The sequence below is a fragment of the Ascaphus truei genome, chromosome 1 (assembly GCF_040206685.1).
Source record: "Ascaphus truei isolate aAscTru1 chromosome 1, aAscTru1.hap1, whole genome shotgun sequence".
NCBI classification, from domain to species: Eukaryota; Metazoa; Chordata; class Amphibia; order Anura; family Ascaphidae; genus Ascaphus; species Ascaphus truei.
The window spans coordinates 321,877,954-321,899,928 of record NC_134483.1 but is presented as its reverse complement, the minus strand read 5'-3'; the positions used below and the strand labels follow the sequence as shown (position 1 = coordinate 321,899,928).

The following is a 21,975-nucleotide window of genomic DNA, read 5'->3' as shown; positions in this document are numbered from 1 at the left end:
AATCCTGAGGTCTTCTATCCTTTAGCCCTCATGATGAGTTTACCATTCCTATGGTGTAAAGGGACTGCCTCACTACCCAACTACACTCTGGGAAATACTTTTAACTATCCCCTCGTCCCAGAAAATGCACTATCCATTGGGATATATGCTGTCCAGTGACCTGGGGTCTCCTAAATTTATCTAGCAAAGTTTAACATAATATACTCATGAATTTACAATGATAGGAAGAAATTCCAGAAGTCGGTGCTCAGCAATAGTAAGACACTATAATATGATCATGTCTTGAAGGGTGCTAATTGTTAGCATAAGGAAAAACCATAATCCAGCCTCATAGACTCATTAAGTCATGTGTGCCTTATAACCTCCTATATGGGGACATATGGTGTGTGAGGTCCAATGAATGAGTTTGATATTGGTAATTGAAAACAAACCAATCCTCTATAATATAGAGTCTATATAAACACCACTATGATTTTTTCACCCTGGAGAATGGCATTCATATCACAGTCAATATCCCGAAATCCATTGAATCAAGAAAAGAGGAATACTCACAGTTTCAAGGCAGTTAGTCCATTGGCGTGCGTCACGCCTGATGTGCATAGCGGCAAGAAGATTTCACATAGAAATAAAGTGGAGCACAGCAGTGAAAGTTAGGGGCTAGACACCAGCAGATGTAGGGTTAAAAGCACTTTAATCCATGGTAGACACCGTGGTGAAATTGCAGGTAAACACTCTGGTGTTGTTGTTCATCTGAGGTTGTATTTAACTAATTTTAAGACCTGCTAAGTAACAGATGATTGTTATTATGTCCTGATATGTAAAACCATAGAATTCAAATTTCTTTTTCACACAACTTTATGTATTTTGTCACATTGGATGTAGCACTGGGTATTTTTGTCTTTTGTTGCAGGATGAAAATACCTTAGTTTTGTGCCACAATTGTCTTGACACATAGACCCCTTAGCACATACAGCAGGCACCCAATTATCTACATGATAAGTATGTACCACTACTTTATCGAAATCATCACAAAGTACAACTGCTCTTGGATGTATTTTTAATTTTATTGTTAAATACAAGCTACTTAATGTTACATGAACTGCTTTGTAATTACACACTTACTAGTCTATTTAGTGTAATAAGGTCACACTGCTTCAGTAAAGGTTACCAGGACAAAACTCCTGTTTTTGTATATTATCCAACATTTGTCATAATGAGAAAATGTCAGATGTTATGCTAATCCTGTGCCAGCCTATCACAAAGCAATGAAGTCTGTGTGGGTAAAGGCCAAGCCCCCAACCATATCACACACAATTAATACCTGAACCTCATGTTTACTGACCCTGGTACTTGTATCACAATATGTCCTTCAAGTTAGATTCATAATTTTAAGGCATTCCAACAGGGATATAATTACTAAAAAGATGGAAAAAAATTAGATGTCTACCTTTTATTGCCATCACGAATAGAACAACCAGTGTGCAAGGTTCTTAGGGACTGCATACATTCATTATTCTTTTATACAAAACCTGCAGATCTCCAGCTCTTCTGCAATACTACTCAAATCGGAGCCATGACTGCATACAAATAGATGAACTAAGTTATCATTTATAAACCTGGCCAGGAAAAAGCTGCCTTTCGTTTGTGTGTCGTTGATTGTTGTTTTCAGCCATGACGGAAGGGAACGCTTCGTCATGCTTTCTTTAACAGCCATCAAGACATATTAGAGACTGTGTATAGCCCACTGCTAGAGGAGTCTGTGCTGTGTTGCTGAGAGAGTCTTTCAGAAATCTTGGTCCCATCCTGACAGCTCATCCGGGGGTGTTTCTTCATCTGGTGGATAGCTGTCAAAATAGCTGTGATCTGTGGGGCCTTCTAGCTACAAGTGTAAAAATAAACATACAGTAAGTCAAATATGTTATGTTTTTCAGGATTATGGGCCCTGATTCAATATTCTCTGAAGTGGCCGATTACTGGAAAACTGTTATTCAATTCAATAGCAGTTCTCGGCCAACTGAGGTGCGATCTGCTGCTTTGGAGAATATTGAATCAGGCCCTATATGAAAAGAAACATATACAGTAAAAGTGTATACATGGCAGAAGCCTGGAAATCCTTTTTTCTGTGAAAATATAGAAACTAATTGTGAAATGCGATCAATTAAGCAGCAATGCTGGCTGCTTGTTTCTTTTTTTAAATCTTACCTGAAATCTGGAGCTCCTCTGTGGTCTCCTGATGTATGGTGACCACCCCAGTTCTAGGGATGTGTGTATTTTTTGTGTTTGGTTTAACATAATCTACATGCAAATATGGTTGTGGTCTACAAATAGGTCCGCCTGGGTCACCAACAGAAAGCTGCGACACCAGAGTGAGCCATGTCTCCATCGGACATATTGTTTCCCCTATTTGGCTGGTGGACAGCCGGTCCACACAGGGCTCACCACCCATGAACCGAAGGGTCCACGGATGTTGGGGGATCACCAATGAGATGCAGGAGCTTTACAAGACACACTTGACGAATATTGGAGGATTTATAAGAGGACAAACATTGAATAGATTGTGCAAATGTCTTCATTAATGGTGGACACACTGTATACTCTTTAATATAGAATGTACATCATATGAACAATGCTGCTTCTTTTTATACTTATTATAGTGCTTATAGTAATCACGAGGCATATTCTTCAACACACATAAGTTACATTTTTAAATATCCTTAAAAGCAAACATTTCAAGAAGTAAATTTCAGAAAATGTACACCGTACCTCGGGTTTTAAAGGTGAAGGAAGACTCCTGGCACTCAGCCCCTCCCAGTTAAAACCATTAAACCACCTGATTACAGAAATAAAAATATTATTAGTTGCAAGCATTATTTGGTATGTTGATTTTGTATACTTTACCACTTTTAATTTAAGTAAATGGCACATATGTCCCTCTTTAGCACCAAGCTTCCCACCAAAGAATCTAGCTGGCTGTTTAAACAAAGTCTCCCAACAGCAAAATTACAGCACAAACGTGTAACAGATTTGCCAAATACAAAAATCCCATTGAAAGCAAAGGTTTTTCACTTCCATGTACTGTATATTATTTTTTATGTTCCAGTCTTTTCATCCATATGTAACAGCAGCATATACAAAGCTTCTAATTTGCATTGAGAGAGGGCCGAGCAATGAAGCACAGAAGACGCCTAAGGGAGTGCAAAGCTGAGAATGGGGACTGAAGAGAAATAAGTTAAGTTCCTATGTCCAGCAAAATACATTGGGCTCCCTCTGCCCATAGAGGAAGATGGGAGTTCAGTGAAACGTACAACTGCTACACACAAAGATGAGGGTGAAAAAAAAAATGAAGAACACCCTATGGTATAGAAAGAAAAGCCGTGCGTCAGGGCTGATAACGCTTGTTAGGGGTTAGTGAATCCTGCAAAGCTCATGAGACAATCCGGTGGAAGACTACATGCTACGTTCAAAGAAAACAATTGTTATTTGGAATTTTACCCACCTCTCTGTCTCTCTGCCCTTTCTGGCACAGATACATTTAACTTTTTGATCCTTACAATATGTACATAGACACAAAATAACAATAGTTTTCTCTCAATGTAGTATAAAGCAATCTGTTACTCTCTTTGTTGTTACTCATATGAGTCTTTTTTTTAACTTGATTAGCTTCTCAGTAAGCAGTTTTTCATTTTTATAGCAAGTAAAAGTTAGGTTTTATATTCACACAATTAAGCATTTTTGTTAATTTCTTCAATATGTGCATAGCAACAATAAATGTTCGTATTTGACCTACTTTCTCTTAATTTATTAAGGAGTGCTCTACTATTATGGAAGGGGTTACTTTTCTCTTTTTTTCTTAGCGTTATATTGCTGTATATATTATCACTAATCCCAAAGCAGAACCCACATAAAAACATAATTCAAAGATTACAAAAATAAATTACTAAATTATATCTGGTTGAGTGAAGGGATCTTCTGTTTGTGTTCAAACCAATGGAAGAACTCTAAGTAAATACTTCCTATGAGATCTGATTTAAATATGAAACAGCAAACAGTTTCTAAGTGACATGGAGCTAAACTGGTGTTGAACATGCGATGAACAGGAAATCTCGTAACCAACACTCAAGAAAACAGATTCCTGTTTGTTTTCACCTTACACCTGTCCAAACTGTACTTTTCATGCCACCCTCCTCACTACCTTCTAATGCCATTTTATATATCATCTGCTCTTTATTCGCCACTTCTCTGTTCTCATAAACTCCATTCCTATATGCACACTTTCATCACTCAGCAATGCACTCTGCACTAAAATACACACTAACAACTCCTCCATTCCTACATGCACACTTTCACCACTCAGCAATGCACTCTGCACTAAAATACACACTTACAAATCCTCCATACACGACCTCTTTCTCATTATGCTTCCCCTTCTTGCTTCTGGGGACATCTAACTCAGTTCTAGTCCCTGTTTATCTTTACCTGCCTCCAACCTCACCTTTCCCTTTCTACTCGCCACCGTCATAGTGCCAACTCTTCTAGTCTCATACTAATGCACTGACTACCTCCTGCCTCTCTCCCTTTTCTCCCAAGCCCCTTGGAATGCCGTTCACTTTCTAACAGATTCCTTTCTTTGCATAACTTTCTTCTATCACTCTGCACTTTTTTGCTACTGTATAACTAAAATGTTATTCTCTCAGTCTGATGATGCACTTGAAGCTGCTCTCTTTATTGAAGCCTTTCTTTCTTTCACACCCCCTGCCCTAAAAGCAGGGGTGGAGGTGTGGGCATTGTCCTCTCCACACTTGGCTTCTTCCTATGCCTCCCTCTATTTCTTTTTTTATTCCTTTGAGGCTCCTAATGTCTAGCTCTTCTTTCCTCTCTCTCTCCAGATGGCTGTCACCTATCAGCCACCAATGTCTACTCATCCCCTTACCTTTCTGTTTGACTTTGAATCTTGGCTCTCCTTTCTCTACTCTGACTCCCCTTTTCTTCTCCTTTGGGACTTCAATTAACATATTGATGATCCTACTCTCCCTTGAGCTTTATGCTTGCTCTCCCTAACATCTTCTTTTGACCTTCACCAATGGGCTATAACCATCATTCACAAGGATGGCCAGTATCTTGACTTCTTGTCAGAAAAAACTGTTCTCACTCTGATTTCTCCAATTCCCCCTTTCCTCTATCACTTCATCCCATTTGCGCTCAACTCTAAGCTTCTTCACCTCAAATCTACTTTTCTTTACTAGACAACATTTACATGTCTAACCCCATGCCACCTCTTCTCCGTCTTTGATTCTCTCCTCAGAACCCCACCTGTAAACAGTTTTTCTTTCTCCACTACACCTTGTGACTTTGCTGACTATTTGAAGGCTAAAGTCGATTCCATTTTCCAAGGCATGCTCTCTGTATCCTACACCTCCTCCTGCTATCGCTCTTTCTGCCTTAATTGACTCTTTCTGCTTTGTCAAGGAGAGGAAATGTCTCTGTTGCTCTCCTCCTCTCCCTCTACCACTTGCTCTCTTATCCTCATTCCCTCTAATCTCAAACCTCTTGCTTCCACTCTTATCCCTACTCTCACTCACATTTTCAAATCCTCCCACTCCTCTGGCACCTTTCCAACCTCCATCAAGCATGAAAAATGTCCAAATATTCTCAAAAATAACACCCTGGGCCCTACCTGTCTTTCTAACTATCACCCTGTCTCTTTCCTTTTGCCTCCAAACTCCTTGAACGCCTTGTGTTTTCATGCTTGTTCCAATTGCTTCACTCCTATTCTCTCCCAGACCCTCTACAATCTGATTTCCATGCTGCTAACTCCACTGAAACCCTAACAAAATAAGATAATTACCTTCATGCTGCCAAAGACCAAGGTCATTATTGCATCCTGCTTATATTACTCAGTCATTCCTACCAACAATTGTGGCCAAGTACAGCCATATACTGTACTTATTGCCTCAACTGCTGTCCCTGTTAGTCTCCCAACATACCATTTAGATTGTAAGCTCTCTGGGGCAGAGATTTCCTTTCCTATTGTTTGACTTTGCTGCGATTGTTGTATTATTATAATTCCTTGTACTGTATTGTCTTTGTGAAGTTCTGAGTACGCTTTGGCACTATATAAATAAAGATATACATACATACATACATACATACATATATACATACATTACTCAACCTCTCTTCTGTTTTTGATATCATGCAGCACTCTATTCCTTTACATTCTCCATATACTTGTATCCAAAGTTCTATCCTGGATTTCTTCTAACCTCTCACACCATATTTTCCTCTGTCGATCTCTCTGTGGGTGTACTGCAGGGGTCTGTCTTTGGACATCTTCTCTTTTTTCTAACATGCTCTCTATAGGTGACCTTATTACATTTTGGGGTTTCAAATATCACCTATATCCTGATAACTCACACATTTACGTTTGAAACAGACAAACGTCTCTGAATGCAATATCATCCTGGATGACCCTTCGCTGACTCAAACTTAATACACTATGTTGAAGTACTATCATCACCTTGACTATTGTAATATTGTACTTTCTAGACTTCCTACTGTACGTCCTCTTCAATCTATCCTAAACTCTGCTCCTGGAATCAGTCCACTCTTTCCCAAATATGTCTTCTTCTCTCCTGCTGAAACCTCACTCCTGACTTCCAGTTAAACCCTATATTACCTATAAAACTCCCCTTCTCTTTTTAAATTCTATACACTGACCTTTCTCTGGTATTATATTTTAGCCCTGATTTCTTGATATGGTATAACCCTCCTCACCTCTTGTGTTCTGCTCAATTATGTCTTCTGTCTACACCTTTTGTATCTGAAGCCCTCTCTCGCCTCTTACTTACTGCCCCACACCTCAATATCTGACATCCGTGTTTTGGTTTTGCCAAAACTCATCAAACATTTTTGGTTTTTGAATTATGGAAAAGTTATACCAGCATGTAATCTGGAGCTGTATTTTGCTTCCTATTTAGGTATTTATGTCATTTACGATCTATTTAGTAAAAATAACGAAAATAAATAACAATATGTTTTATGTTTATGTCTCTCTCTCTCTCTCTCTCTCTCTCGATCCTTAATCTTATGGCCAGAGTCAGAGAAATGTTTGCCGACAAGACTGTATTGTTCCGCGTGTGATGCTGTGGCGATTCAGATTCATTCACTTGTTTAGCCCCTGTCCCGTCTCAACTATGTAGTAGCAGCCCCCTGGGCATTTCATGCACATGATGAAGTACACAACATTGCTGGAGGAACAGGTGAACCTTCCTCTGATTTTGTACTCCAGATTCCTGTGTGGTATTTGTATTGTGTCCGCTGTGTGGAGCATTGCACAGGTTTTGCATCTTGCATCCTGGCATGGTCTTGTCCCGCATTCAGTTGTACTGTTGAATACTTTACTCCTCACCATCATTTTCTTGAGATTATGAGGTTGTCTGTATGATAATAAGGGTGTTTCATGGAAGACCTGTTGCAGTCTTGTATCTTCCTGGAGAATGGGTTGTAGTTCCCTGGCGATCTTGCGTAGGGCTTCTTGGTTTGGGTTATATGTGACCACCAAAAGGTACCCTGTCACTTGTCTCTTTCTGTATGTATTGAAGGAGCTCACTTCTTGGTATTCTGGTGGCTTTGTGGATTTGCTGGTCTACAATTCTGTGGTTATATCCACGGTTTATAAAATCCGATCTCAAGTCTGTAATCCGCTGGCCTCTGTCTGCTTTGTCGGAGCATATCCGGTTGTATCGTATGGCTTGACTGTAGATGGTTGCTTGCTTAGTGTGTGTGGGGTGGAAGCTGTTGTCCCTCAAATAGCTGGCTCTGTCTGTAGGCTTGCGGTATATAGAAGTCTGTAGTTGTTTGTTCTTTATAGTAATGGTGGTGTCTAGGAAATATACTTCATCCGGGGAATGGGTGAGTTTGAGGTTGATGGTTGGGTTTAACGTATTGAAGTTCTCATGGAACTCTATGAGGTCCTGTTCACCAGAGGTCCAAATCAGGAGGATGTCATCGATATACCGAAGGTATGTAAGGGGTTTCAAGTGAAAAGGTTTCAATGAAATTCACTTTCCAGTTTTGCGCAGAACAGATTGGTATACTGTGGTGCCATCCGAGTGCCCATAGCGGTCCCGGTTGTCTGTAGGTATGTGTCATTTCCAAATATGAAGTAGATATTGGTCAGAATAAATTCGATGCACTGTCTCTGTGAGTGACTCCTGCTGTCCCAGATAGTATCTACAGGCTGAAATCCCATCTTTGTGGGGGATGTGTGTGTAAATTGATTCTACATCCATGGTTACTAGTAGTGTTCCTGTTGGGAGGGGGCCAATGACATTAAGTTTGTTTAGCAGGTTGTAGTGTCCTTGACATAGCTTGGTGTGTTCCCGACAAGTAGTTTTAGAATGCCTTCCACCCAGCCAGAAATATTCTCAGTCAGTGTGCCAGATCCAGAGATAATGGGGCGCCTATGGTTACACTCTTTGTGAATTTTAGTGAGCAGGTACAATATGCCAGGTTTTGGGTTAGCTGGTATTAGGTCCAGAATTTGTTCTCTTGTGTAGATCGGGAGTGTTTTAATGATCCTGTTGAATTCTCTCATGTATTTTTTTGCTGGATCCTCCTGCAGTGTGGTGTAATACTTTGCATCAGAGAGTTGTCCTTGCACTTCCCGTAGGTAGTCTGCGGTGTTCATTATAACCACTGCTCCTCCCTTTTCCGCAAGTTTGATCGTTATGTTGTGGTTGGCCTTGCCGTGATTCTACGGCTCTCCTCTCGATCAGTGTCAGATTATACGCTTGTTTCCTTACTTTGTCCAGGGTGGTGGATTTGGCTCTGTGTCTAAAGCTTTCGATGTACCGGTTAGTTTGGGATTGTGATAGAACATGTATGTATGTGTGTATGTATGTGTGTGTGTGTATGTATGTGTGTTAATATAAATTTATAAAGCCCACAGTGTATACAGCGCTTTACAAAAGGAGTGTGTTGAGTGGGAGTGTATACCAATGGTGTGGGTAGGTGTAGAAATGTAAGAGGGTGTTGCATTACTATTAATGTGTGTAGATTCTATGTGGTCCCTATAGGTATATCGGGATAGAATTACATTGTACATTTGTACTGTATGTGTAAAAGACAGCTGTGTCTTAGCGAAAGTTGTAATTTGATTTTTAGCGACGTCGCTGGCGACAAGGCCAGTGATGTCAATAAGGGGACGGGCCACACAATTTGATTGGTTTAGATACAGTCACATGTGGCGACTGTCTCTAAAAAAAAACAAATTTACCTGGCTTCGAAATTTTTGCTCACTCTGTCGCTCTGTTGCCATTGCGCTTACAATAAGCGCTTGTTACGGAGTCAATGTACTTGTTTCGGAGCGATGTTGCATCGCCGTCGCAAGGGACTATAAACGCAGCCTAAGACTGTGTGTGTGTGACATCAGAGGAGAGGAACATCTGATGCAAGGTGGTGAAGGATGCTGATTAAGAGACTGTCACAGGATAGGGACCTGTCACATTAGAGGAGAAGGAGCTCTGCGTGTGGGGAGGCCCTATAACCCAGGCCCAGTTAGGCCCTGAGTCATTGAAAGGTTGGAGCTGCTACAGGGACATGCCCTAGATAGGGAACGGATCCCCTCAGCAGTCAGGTGTATTCTAATATAGTCAGGGACACAGCTGTGTGCACGTGGCCTGGCAAGTTTGGTCTGGGAACAGACATCTTCAGGAAAGAGACAGTCTTCACGGTGGGAGCGTCTGGTGGGACATCTCCCCACGCGGAGGCAGGTTTCATCGCAGGATCAATGGATCCTTTGTGAAGATTCATCATGCCGAGTGTGGACACACTCGGCAGGTACAGTCACCAAGTGCACCACCATTACCGGTACCACACAGGCACTGATCACGCCTAAGGTTGCATAACTCTTGGGACACTTGGGACTCAGGGAATAAGGTGTGGGGTACAAGGCCCTGCAAGTTGTGTGGCTAGTTGTGTCTTCAGTGGGTATAGTGATAAGATATTATCATAGAGTTATAAGTCAGTACATTAGAGCGTTAAGAGATATGTTATGTTCAGTAAAGCCCTTTGCTATTTCACATCCAGTGTTCATTTGTATGTGTCCTGCGAGGAACAACTCCCGCTCTGCTGGGAGCCATCGCAGGTGGAGGCGCTGCACCATATAGTAGTAGTAGAGTAATTCACCCCAGGTTCCCCGTGGCAGAAGCTCAGCCCTCCTGGTTGCCAAACAGGTACAGCACCACACTGATAAGTAGTCAGATACACCTACCCACCTCAATCTCACTTAGGGTGGGGTAAGAGGGCTACATTTGGAGGCGCTGCTGAGAGCCAAACCTGGGGTGACCAAATTCAGTATAAAATATGTTGTTCTCGTTATCATTGCCATCCTGCCAAGAAGTTTACGAATGGCATTAAAGGGGCAAGTCCCGCCCTCACAAACTCTTGCTGTAGGACAAGTTCCTGCTGAAACTCCCTCCTGTAATATTTGCTCAATATTGGGTCAGTACCCCGGCTTATGGGGCGCAAAAGTCTTAGGCCGCTGCGTAGATGCAGACGGAGTGTGGTGCTCAGTGTTGGTGAGGGCCAAACAAGATTTAATGAGAGAAGGAGGCCCATCCAAAATATTGCTCCTTGGAACACTCACTAAAGTATGATGTCCTGTTATCTACCCTGAAATGCCAGGAAAACCAGAGGCCCCACCAGAAGGCTACCCCCCTATCTATGCAGAGAGTCATAGTGTAATTGATGAGACTGTGATTAAAATGGAGGCTCCCTCAAGCCGTGAGTCACACCTAAGATGGCGGCTCCCACCAAGTCGGTCGAGCACCAGGACTGTGCAAGAAATTGTTGCAGAATTCTGTCCGGGTCTGGCACGAAAACCAGAGCCCCGCCCCTGCGCTGTGAGTGGCTCAGCGCAGAGACAGAATCACTCCTTGGAAGAAGGTGCTCCTCCACTGGAGTCCACCAGGGAGAGCAAGCACAGCGATTCTCAATCAGTAACTGCTGTCTCCACTAAGGACAGTACAGGATGCAGCGATTCACATGTGCAGTTGTTTGGTGTTTGGCCAGCAGAGGGACTGTATGTAACATTTCTTTTGTGCCCGTGCTTACAGAAAGACCTTAAACTCTCCGGTGGTATGAACTTTGATCCCCATCAGCGACCACGAGGGGTTCAGGTAGTGAAAGTGGAAGGAAAAAGGTACGTCAGGTGCCTATGCCCCAAGTGTGCCTGCTGCGAGGCACAGTTCCTAAAACCAGTGCTGCTGTGTGCTACGGAACCCGCAGAGGAAGATGCGGCTAACCAGCCTACCTCAACTACGGAGGGCCCATGCGTCCTAACCGTGGTTCCAGATTTGGTTTCAATGCCGGAACCACAGATGGAACCACAGATGACAAGTGAAGCTGAGGACAAAGAGCCGGTTGCCTCGCCTGCTTTGGGCACGTGTGCCCTACTACGGCCAGTCCGGCCTAAGATGATGGTACCGTCGGTCCTAGGCTTGGGATCAGTACCTAACGATGACAAGGGTGAGTTGACTGCCCCGGGGTGTCGGGTGTGAGCTTCCAGGTGACCGCGGAGCACGGTAGCTCCTTAAGTCTGGCCACCAGGGCGATTGGCTCCACTTGGCATTGCGTCCTGGCGGAGGTGTCCCCCTTAGAAGATTGCTGTCCAGTGGTGCGAGGGGACCAGTACCCACCGCCTATCGTCCAGGTGAAGAGGAAAGACAGCCCCATCATGATGTCCAGTGCTGCCATAAGTATTACTGTGATTGAACTGAGTGTGAGCCCGTGCGCTCCAACCCAATTGGTCCCAGCACTGGGATCCAACGCTCACGAGTGTCTGGAAAGTGAGTGGACTTCCCCAGAAGTGTCGGGGACAGGTCCCAAGACAGCCGAGGTGGGAACTGACTGCGTCCCCGAAGACCTGTTGGCCACCGTGAATCATAGCAGTGGTGAGGCACCAACCCTTTACCCCCTGCAGGATGTGGTAAAGACATTGAGTACCGAGACTTTGCTAATCGCTCGCTTCCCAGTGGAAGCCTCCCAAGTGCTTAGGGACAAGGACTGTGTTGTGAGTGATCCCGTGAAGATTGCCTCCTTTAAGCACAAAAAGGAGCGCTCCATTCACCATGTGGTGGACCGCGGAAAAGGTCAAGATCTCCTGGCCTACAGCATCCATGCTTCGGATGGCCAGGTAAAGGTCTGGCCAAGAGACACTGTGCTATTCCTTCCACCAGGGGGAGGAAGTAGTATGGAACCAGTGACTGTTACCCCAGCGCATGATTTCCAAGAGATTACCCAGGCGGAGGCTCACAAAAGCCAAAGTGAGGTACCTCCACATTATCAGTTAGGGGCTCCCCACAATTGGTCTCAGCAAGCAGCTAACACTCAGCTGGCCTCGGGTATTACTGTGGTTGTTATGTGGTGTGCCAATTCATACAAAGCATAAGTGATAAGTTATATATATATCATGCCCTGCATTTTTATTATATATCTTTGTACTGGGTGACGCTGTCCTCCAAGCGGGGACGTTGGTATTTTCACCAGGGGAGAGTGTATGGGGGTCACTCCCAGTTTCCCTGATGTCCCTTTGCCCCCTGTGTTACCCCTGTGGCAGTGGGGGAAGGAGACGGCGACTTCTCCCGGTGAGCGCCGCCATCTTGGTTGTGACGCGAGGTTTGCACAATGCGCAGAGGTTGGCAAGGGTAGCGGTGGCCATTACAAGTGTGCAGGAGCTCTTGGAAGTTACGCAGGCGCAGTTAAGCGTAGCGGCGGCCATTACAGCTTCACACAGGCGCAGGAGAGATTGCGCATGCGGTTCCCATAGAAAAGAGGTCCTGAGTGGACTACATCTCCCAGCAGCCTCTGGGGAATGCCCTATGATCCCTATCACCTGCAGCCAGCCAGCCACTGAGACTGGCAGATTCTCTGCAGCAGGGGATTTGATACAATGTTGTGAAGCACATGAGTCAGTCAGGCTGAGGATACAGAGGGGGAAAGAAGGGAGGCAGAGAGCTGCGAGCTTCTGCCCTAGGCCAGAAATCCCCACGCTAGAGCTGAGGCTCTGACTCCCCACTAGTGAGGGTGGGTGGTCACAGGGACATGCCCTAGGATAGGGACCTGTCACATTAGAGAAAGAGAAGGAGCTCTGCGTGTGGGGAGGCAAGTGGCGTCTATGACGTTAGACGGATCCCTTGTGAAGTTCCTTGCTATGCCTAATGTACCTGATGCTGATGCCTACGCTCGTGTGATGAGGATAAATGGCCCTCTCACAGATTTCCCATCAGCACTTGACATACACACTAAGTTGGCCTTCCATCAAGGTTTCCCTGAAGAGCCTGGAGGGTTGTCCGGAGTTGTTGCTGATTGCTATGTTCCTGTGAAACATGGAGTGTTGTCCGAAGGCCATCGTGAGTCGGCTTTCCATCAGGGACACCCTGCTAAGCCTGGAGGATCGTCCGGAAAACGCTCTCGAGAGGGGGGAGTAATGTCAGGGTCTCCTAGACCTTCTGCCTAGCCATAGTTCTTCTTTGTCCACCGGGTGTGCTGCTGCCTTCTGTGTGCTCTGGGGTTCCTCTGTCTGTCTTCTTGTTGCTCCTGTCTCTGTCCTTTATAGCTTCTGCTTCCTGTTTGTTCCCTTGCCTTTGTTTGGAGTCAGACTCCTATGCACATGCCTCGGTCTTTGATCCTGATCTGTTCCTGTAATTGATTCTGTTTATAGTAAAGGCCCTTGCTGGTAATCTGGCTTGTCCCTGTTTGTTCCCTGGTCTCAGTCCCTGCTCCCCGGTCTTAGTCCCTGCTCCCCGGTCTCAGTCCCTGCTCCCAGGTCTCAGTCCCTGCTCCCGGACCTGTTCCTGCTCCCCTGTTCTGTTCCAGTCTCCTCGTTGCCGACCTCTGCTTGTTACCTGACTGCGCTGTCTGCCGCCTGCCTCGGACCCCTGCTTGTCACCTGACTGCGCTGTCTGCCGCCTGCCTCGGACCCTCTGATTGTGACCCCTACTATGCTCCTGCTGTTCCGGCCACTGAGATCCTACCCGCCACAGGAGTCTCCCGGGACAGTGTTATTTTAGTTGTTGCTCTACCCAACTAAAACTTATTGACTGTAAGTTGGCAGTAAAAATAATAATAATTATATATATATATATATATATATATATATATATATATATATATATATATATATAACAGACAGATGCAGTTACCTCCACAACTCCAGCTTCCATCCCACTCATACCAAACAAGGTATCATACACATCCAGGCTATAAGATACCACCGCATATGCTCTGACACTGAACACAGAAACCGGCACCTCACAACCCTGACCGAATCGTTCAGACAGAAGGGATACAAACCAAAGACCATTGCCAAAACTATTACATCTGCACTAAAAACCCTGCGAGAACACCTGCTACAATACAGACAGAAAGAACCTACCACATGCATACCACTAGTGGCCACATACAACCCTACCCTAGAGGGTATATGAAAAATAATCAAAGATCTGCAACCCATGCTGGCAGAGGATGTGACATTAAAAGAAATCTTTCCCAAACCTCCCATTCTTGTGTTCCGGCAACCACCAAACCTCAAACAGAAATTAGTCAACGAACTTAAAGACACTGATAATGGAACAAAACCGTGCAACAAAAGCTGCAAACTCTGCAAACATATATGCCAAGATCCAACAGCCAGTCACAACCGTGGAACTCTCAATGTTAAAGGATCATACAGCTGCACATCCAGGAATGTGGTTTATATGATTCAATGCAACAAATGTGACCAAAGATGCTACATTGGGGAAACCAACCAAAAACTACAAGGCAGAATGAATATGCATAGACACTCTATACTCCATCATGAAGAAGGAAGATACTGCTCACCTGTGGGACAATTTCTCACAACCAGATTATTCCATAAATGATTTAAAAATCAAAATCCTCAATGGAATGTTTAAACGCACCCAAGAATGGAAAACATTTAAACTCAGAATGATAAGACTCTGACACCAAAACCAAAGGACTTAATACGGATATGGGGTTTCTCACACCCTATCAAAATTGTTTGTAATTATCCTGACTGCCTCTATTCTTATCCACACATTCTCCCCCACCCCCACCCATCATCCTTTCCTCTCCCCTCCATTTTCCTTGTCACCCTCCCCTGACTTCAAACACTTTTAACACCCTACCGTATCTACAGTACATATCTGGGGGGGGGGGGTTCTACACTGTTTTAGCCATAGAATCCTTTGTATATCAGTATTGTAGACCTGAAGAGAGGAGAACTCTCGAAAGCTTGTCCTACTGTATGACATAAATTGTTAGTCCAAATAAAAAAGGTATCACCTAATACTGAAGAACTCATTTATTCTGCACTATCGCAACTTGACTAACATGGCTATTTCCGTTTTATATATACACACACACACACACACACAAACACAAACACACACACACACACACACACACACACACACACACACACACACATACACACTCTGAAGTTAGTCTGGACTGGAACTGATTGACTAAGACAAGTCAGGTGGTAGATGGCTTGTCTCTATCTAATTACAAGACAAGTTCAGTGCCCACACTGGTAGGGGTGGCTGAAATATATACAGTGAGATCAGAGTGGGAATTGAAAGCAAGGTGTTTGCTTCATTTTCTCTTTGGCCCAGCACACAGATCAGAGCCTCAGAAAATTATGGTCAAATGCTAGACATCCAGGGGGGGGGCGAATTTCGAGAATCTGGACTCGCCCATCTCTAATCATAACCAATTTTAAGTTATACTGTACCTGTGTTTTTTAATGTCAGCTATTCCATTCTTCATGTTTCCAAGACGTTCTGTTGGGTTCTGTCTTTGAAAAAGGAAATCAGTAAAACCACATTAAATCAGTGCATGAAATGTAAACGAAAGAAACATTAAACATATTCAGGATATTTAAATGGAAATAAAGAATTTATTTAAAGTGCATCATTAGAATATCAAAAACATGAGCGGTATGGTTGTTGCTTTAAGTTTTACTCACAGATTTAGCCAATGTTAATTAAGTAATAATCCCCTCAGAACAGGGCATTACTGGCCAATAATGCCCTGGCTGGAAGAGTTGAAGGCACGAGGTGAAGCCGAGGGACTTTAACCCAGCCAGGGCATTATTGGCCAGTAATGCCCTGTTCTGAGGGGATTATTACTATTATATGCTAAATGTAGGCTTATTTCAGAAATAATAGGCACTTTTGTAAAGGTATATAACTCGGAACTACGCTGATGCACGTGAGTAGGAAAAAGAAGTAAAGTAGCAAATGGCAGGGGAGAGAGGTGGTGGGGGGAAGAGGTGAGGGGGGGGAAGAGGTGAGGGGGGAGAAGAGAGTGAGGGGGTGAGGAGAGGTGAGGAGAGAGGTGAGGGGGGGAGGAGAGAGTTGTGGGGGTAAGGGAGGAGGAGAGGCAAGGGTGAGGGAGAAGAGATAGGTGAGTGGGGATTGAGGAAGGTGGTGGAGGAGGGGAGATGTGAGGTGGAGCGAGGTGAGGGGGGATCGAGGTGAGGGGGATCGTGAGGGGGGAGCGAGGTGAGGGGGATCGTGAGGGGGGGACCGAGGTGAGGGGTGGAGCGAGGTGAGAGGGGGGAGCGACGTGAGGGGGGGACCGAGGTGAGGGGGGAGCAAGGTGAGAGGGGAAGCGAGGTGAAAGGGGAAGCAAGGTGAGGGGGGAGCGAGCGTGAGGAGAGAGAGGTGAGGGGGGAGAGATGAGGGGGGGAAGAGGTGAGGGGGGGAGAAGAGAAGTGAGGGGGAGGACAGGTGAGGGGGAGGAAAGGTGAGGGGGGGAGAAGAGAGGTGAGGGGGGGAGGAGAGTGAGGGGAGAAGAGAGGTGAGGGGGGGAGGAGAGTGAGGGGGAAGGAGAGGTGAGGGGCCAAGGGAGGAGGAGAGGCAAGGGTGAGGGAGAAGAGATAGGTGAGTGGGGATTGAGGAAGGTGGTGGAGGAGGGGAGATGTAGAGGGGATCGAGGTGAGGGGGGATCGAGGTGAGGGGGGGACCAGGTGAGGGGAGGAGCGAGGTGAGGGGAGGAGCGAGGTGGGGGGGAGCGAGATGAGGGGGGGAGCGAGGTGAGGGGGGAGCGAGGTGAGAGGGGAAGCGAGGTGAAGGGGGAAGCAAGGTGAGGGGGGAGCGAGCGCGAGGAGAGAGAGGTGAGGGGGGGTAGAGGTGAGGGGGGGAGAGGGGAGGAGCAGAGGTGAGGGGGAGAGGTGATGGGTATGGGGCGGTGTTGAGGGGGGAAAGGGATGAGAAGTGGGGGGAGAAGAGGGGAGAGGGAGAGGTGGGCGAAGGGGAGAATGGGAAGAGAAGTGGGGGGGACAGTGATTTTAACTACAAACTAAAAAAAAAAACAGATAAAAATGACCTTGCCAAAAGCTATGCAAGTGGTGGAAGAAATATTACTTTGTTGCAAGTAACAAAGTTACTATTTGTGACCTGCCAGCTTCTGACAGCAATAGCAGGGGAGGGAGGGAGGGTTTGAAGGGAGGGGGGGAGGGAGGGAGGAAGGGAGGGGGGGAGGGAGGAGGGGAGGGGGGGAGGGAGGAAGGGAGGGGGGGAGGGAGGAAGGGAGGGGGGAGGGAGGAAGGGAGGCAGGGAGGGGGAGAGTGAGAGAGCCTGCATGTGCTGTGTGTGAGAGAGCCTGCATGTGCTGTGTGAGAGAGCCTACATGTGCAGTGTGAGCCTGCATGTGCTGTGTGAGGGAGCCTGCATGTACTGTGTGAAAGAGCCTGTGTGAGAGTGCCTGCATGTGCTGTGTGAGAGTGCCTGCATGTGCTGTGTGAGAGAGCCTGCATGTGCTGTGTGAGAGAGCCTGCATGTGCTGTGTGAGAGAGCCTGCATGTACTGTGTGAAAGAGCCTGTGTGAGAGTGCCTGCATGTGCTGTGTGAGAGAGCCTGCATGTACTGTGTGAAAGAGCCTGTGTGAGAGTGCCTGCATGTGCTGTGTGAGAGTGCCTGCATGTGCTGTGTGAGGGAGCCTGCATGTGCTGTGTGAGAGAGCCTGCATGTGCTGTGTGAGAGAGCCTGCATGTGCTGTGTGAGAGAGCCTGCATGTGCTGTGTGAGAGAGCCTGCATGTGCTGTGTGAGAGAGCCTGCATGTACTGTGTGAAAGAGCCTGTGTGAGAGTGCCTGCATGTGCTGTGTGAGAGAGCCTGCATGTACTGTGTGAAAGAGCCTGTGTGAGAGTGCCTGCATGTGCTGTGTGAGAGTGCCTGCATGTGCTGTGTGAGGGAGCCTGCATGTGCTGTGTGAGAGAGCCTGCATGTGCTGTGTGAGAGAGCCTGCATGTGCTGTGTGAGAGAGCCTGGATGTGCTTTGTGTGAGATCCTGCATGTGCTGTGTGAGAGCCTGCATGTGCTGTGTGAGAGAGCCTGCATGTGCTGTGTGAGAGAGACTGCATGTGCTGTGTGAAAGAGCCTGTGTGAGAATGCCAGCATGTGCTGTGTGAGAGAGCCTGCATGTGCTGTGTGAAAGAGCCTGTGTGAGAATGCCTGCATGTGCTGTGTGAGAGAGCCTGCATGTGCTGTGTGAAAGAGCCTGTGTGAGAGTGCCTGCATGTGCTGTGTGAGAGTGCCTGCATGTGCTGTGTGAGGGAGCCTGCATGTGCTGTGTGAGAGAGCCTGCATGTGCTGTGTGAGAGAGCCTGCATGTGCTGTGTGAGAGAGCCTGCATGTGCTGTGTGAGAGAGCCTGCATGTGCTGTGTGAGAGAGCCTGCATGTACTGTGTGAAAGAGCCTGTGTGAGAGTGCCTGCATGTGCTGTGTGAGAGAGCCTGCATGTACTGTGTGAAAGAGCCTGTGTGAGAGTGCCTGCATGTGCTGTGTGAGAGTGCCTGCATGTGCTGTGTGAGGGAGCCTGCATGTGCTGTGTGAGAGAGCCTGCATGTGCTGTGTGAGAGAGCCTGCATGTGCTGTGTGAGAGAGCCTGGATGTGCTTTGTGTGAGATCCTGCATGTGCTGTGTGAGAGCCTGCATGTGCTGTGTGAGATAGCCTGCATGTGCTGTGTGAGAGAGACTGCATGTGCTGTGTGAAAGAGCCTGTGTGAGAATGCCAGCATGTGCTGTGTGAGAGAGCCTGCATGTGCTGTGTGAAAGAGCCTGTGTGAGAATGCCTGCATGTGCTGTGTGAGAGAGCCTGCATGTGCTGTGTGAAAGAGCCTGTGTGAGAGAGCCTGCATGTGCTGTGTGAGAGAGCCTGCATGTGCTGTGTGAGAGAGCCGGCATGTGCTGTGTGAGAGTGCCTGCATGTGCTGTGTGAGAGTGCCTGCATGTGCTGTGTGAGAGAGCCTGCATGTGCTGTGTGAGAGTGCCTGCATGTGCTGTGTGAGAGTGCCTGCATGTGCTGTGTGAGAGAGCCTGCATGTGCTGTGTGAGAGAGCCTGTGTGAGAGTGCCTGCATGTGCTGTGTGAGAGAGCCTGTGTCAGAGTGCCTGCATGTGCTGTGTGAGAGAGCCTGCATGTGCTGTGTGAGAGAGACTGTGTGAAAGTGTCTGCATGTGCTGTGTGAGAGAGCCTGCATGTGCTGTGTGAGAGAGCCTGTGTCAGAGTGCCAGCATGTGCTGTTTGAGAGAGCCTGTGTGAGAGTGCCTGCATGTGCTGTGTGAGAGAGCCTGTGTGAGAGTGCCTGCATGTGCAGTGTGAGAGAGCCTGTGTTGCCGTGCTGTGAGAGGAGAGGAACAGAGATACTGCACTCCCCCTGCATCTCTGAAAGCTGTCCAAGGGGCCAAAGAAAGTGGAGAAGGTGTGTGTGTGTGTGTGTGTGTTTGTCAGTCACACAGTATGCTGGTGAGTTGTAGTCTGGGGTGATGGAGTGACACCTTATTACTGGCTGTGGGAAGCACTGGGGTGCAAATACTCCCTATAGTGAGTCACAGCACAGCATGTGTCCCCTCTTACAATTGTCACCTTCCAAGTATACTTTAGTGTGATCTCCATAATAACAAAAATACAGCAGATAAATTATATGTAAGTGAAAAACCAGGATTGGCAATGACAAACAAGACAAGCTCCAAATCATGAGAGCAGTTTGTGTCCACACTGTGGGAGTTGTAGACCCCTGCATGCTGAGGGGTGGGAGCAGGAAAGCTAGGACTGTTGTCAATGTTTAAATCTGTTATATACCATATATTTTTATTGTGTGTGTGTGTCTCCGTCTGTCTCCGTGTTTCTCTGTCTCCGTGTGTGCCCGTTAGCAATAAAGCTTTGAAAAGCGGATCCGCGTTGTAGCGGATCACGCTATAATGGAGTTGAGCTGTATAAGGTGTAACTTAGGTAAGAATATGGCCCAGTCTGACAGCTGAAGCCATTAAGGTTTTTTGGGAGGGATGTTGCATAGGGAGGAGATTGGTCAAGACACACAGCTGGTCCCATTGGTGTTGGTGGGAGAGGGGCAACATTTGGTAATGTTAATGGAGTTTAATGGATAGGATATGGTAATGATGATGGCTAATTAGAATATCATCTGCATATCATTTTAACTAATAACCGCTAATATTAATGCTACGGCCGCTAACCTCAGTTAATGTTACATTACTGATTTTTGATAATGTTGACATTAGCGAGACGTTGCCCAAGATTAACATCATGTTAAATGCCCTAACGGAGCTTAAGGGCATCTGGGCCTAGGTGTTTCTCTCCAGATAAAAACAATTTCTAATGTACTATTTTAAGAAGATATTGAACACCAAGACAAATCGCTACAATCAATATCAACTTGTATTGCACAGTTTTCTACATAAACTAGCATTCAGCTGCGACGAGATGCACATTTCCAGGATATGACAAAAATTGTGTGTTTTACCTGCACAGCCGACTGATCAAATCTTCAGAGCGTCTCGTTATTTTTTTATGAAAATCCATTTTCTCAATGCCTTTGAGAATCAAATTGTAGATCATCATCTGGTCTGGCCCAGTAAAAGGAGGACTGGAAAGAAATAAGTTGGATGTGATGTTACACATATTACCCGTTAAAAAAAAATTATTCTTCCAAAGATACCGTATATTAGAAGAAAAACAGAACTGTGTATAGTTAAGCTCTCTATTCAACTGCAGAAACATGTAGAGAAAACATTTGTTTCTTCCCTCAGTCACCATGGAAAATGAAGCTCAACACTATTCTCACAAAGAGAAACTTTCAGCTAATATCATGTTTATTATTGGAAATGTGCACATGGCGTACCAGGAAAATGATCTTCTGCAATGTTATACAGACCACTCTAACAATGAAGGGATTCAGTTTTGTGCGTACATAAGTAGAAACTGCTCTTACTAATCACATACACAGTAACGCTCACAGCAGAATTTAATGCTAGACTCTCACACGCCAACTAGAAACGAAGAAATTGCAATATACTGTATAACAAAGCTGAGAATAGCTGCACCATTTCAAATATTTCAAATGTCTTCTGCAAAATTTACAGACCGGCAACAACTAATGACCTATAACAAGTACTGTTATTTGTATTAATTAGATGGCAGCAGGAGGGGCACAATGCACAAAATCCACATGGCAAATCTGACACTTTATTAGTATTATTTTATTAGAAGAAGTTAAAGTCTACCAGTATTGTGAAGACACACAGCCTCATCATCCATAAGAGTTGTTCCCTTTAAACTTTCAATTTAGTCGTGAAAATGACTTATCAATATACTGTTGCCATAACCCGGTTATTTCCTGTCCCTGCTGGTACCAGTGGTTCTGCATATAAAATTCAGGTTTGATTCAGGTTTGTTTCAGTTTCCAAATATATTATACAGCAAAGAGTTGTAAAATAGAAAGGTATACTGTAACTAATCAAAAAATACTCTATACAAAAAAATGCATTTAAGTGCTTAGAATGGGCAGGCTGAGGTTTTGAGGAGACAGGATTCAGTCTAGAAGAGTTCTGTTCTTAAACGGTTTAAAAGCACCGCCACAAGCAATTCAATGCTCTGTAGATGTTCT

General features: G+C 45.5%; 1 protein-coding gene across 2 annotated transcripts in view; it reads right to left on the bottom strand.

Annotated features, from left to right (window-relative positions):
• Nucleotides 1-830: 830 nt before the first annotated feature.
• Nucleotides 831-21,975, bottom strand: part of PRKG2 (protein kinase cGMP-dependent 2) — a 174,967-nt gene continuing 153,822 nt past the window's right edge. Inside the window, exons 16-19 of one of the 2 annotated variants that reach the window (XM_075606512.1) lie at nt 20,833-20,955; nt 15,800-15,862; nt 2,764-2,830; nt 831-1,879 (exon numbers count right to left, since the gene is read on the bottom strand). In XM_075606512.1, the coding sequence (XP_075462627.1) occupies nt 1,784-1,879; nt 2,764-2,830; nt 15,800-15,862; nt 20,833-20,955 (349 nt within the window). In that variant the 3' untranslated portion in view covers nt 831-1,783. The remainder of the gene's footprint in view (nt 1,880-2,763; nt 2,831-15,799; nt 15,863-20,832; nt 20,956-21,975) is intronic. The other variant, XM_075606518.1, reaches the window with a different exon arrangement.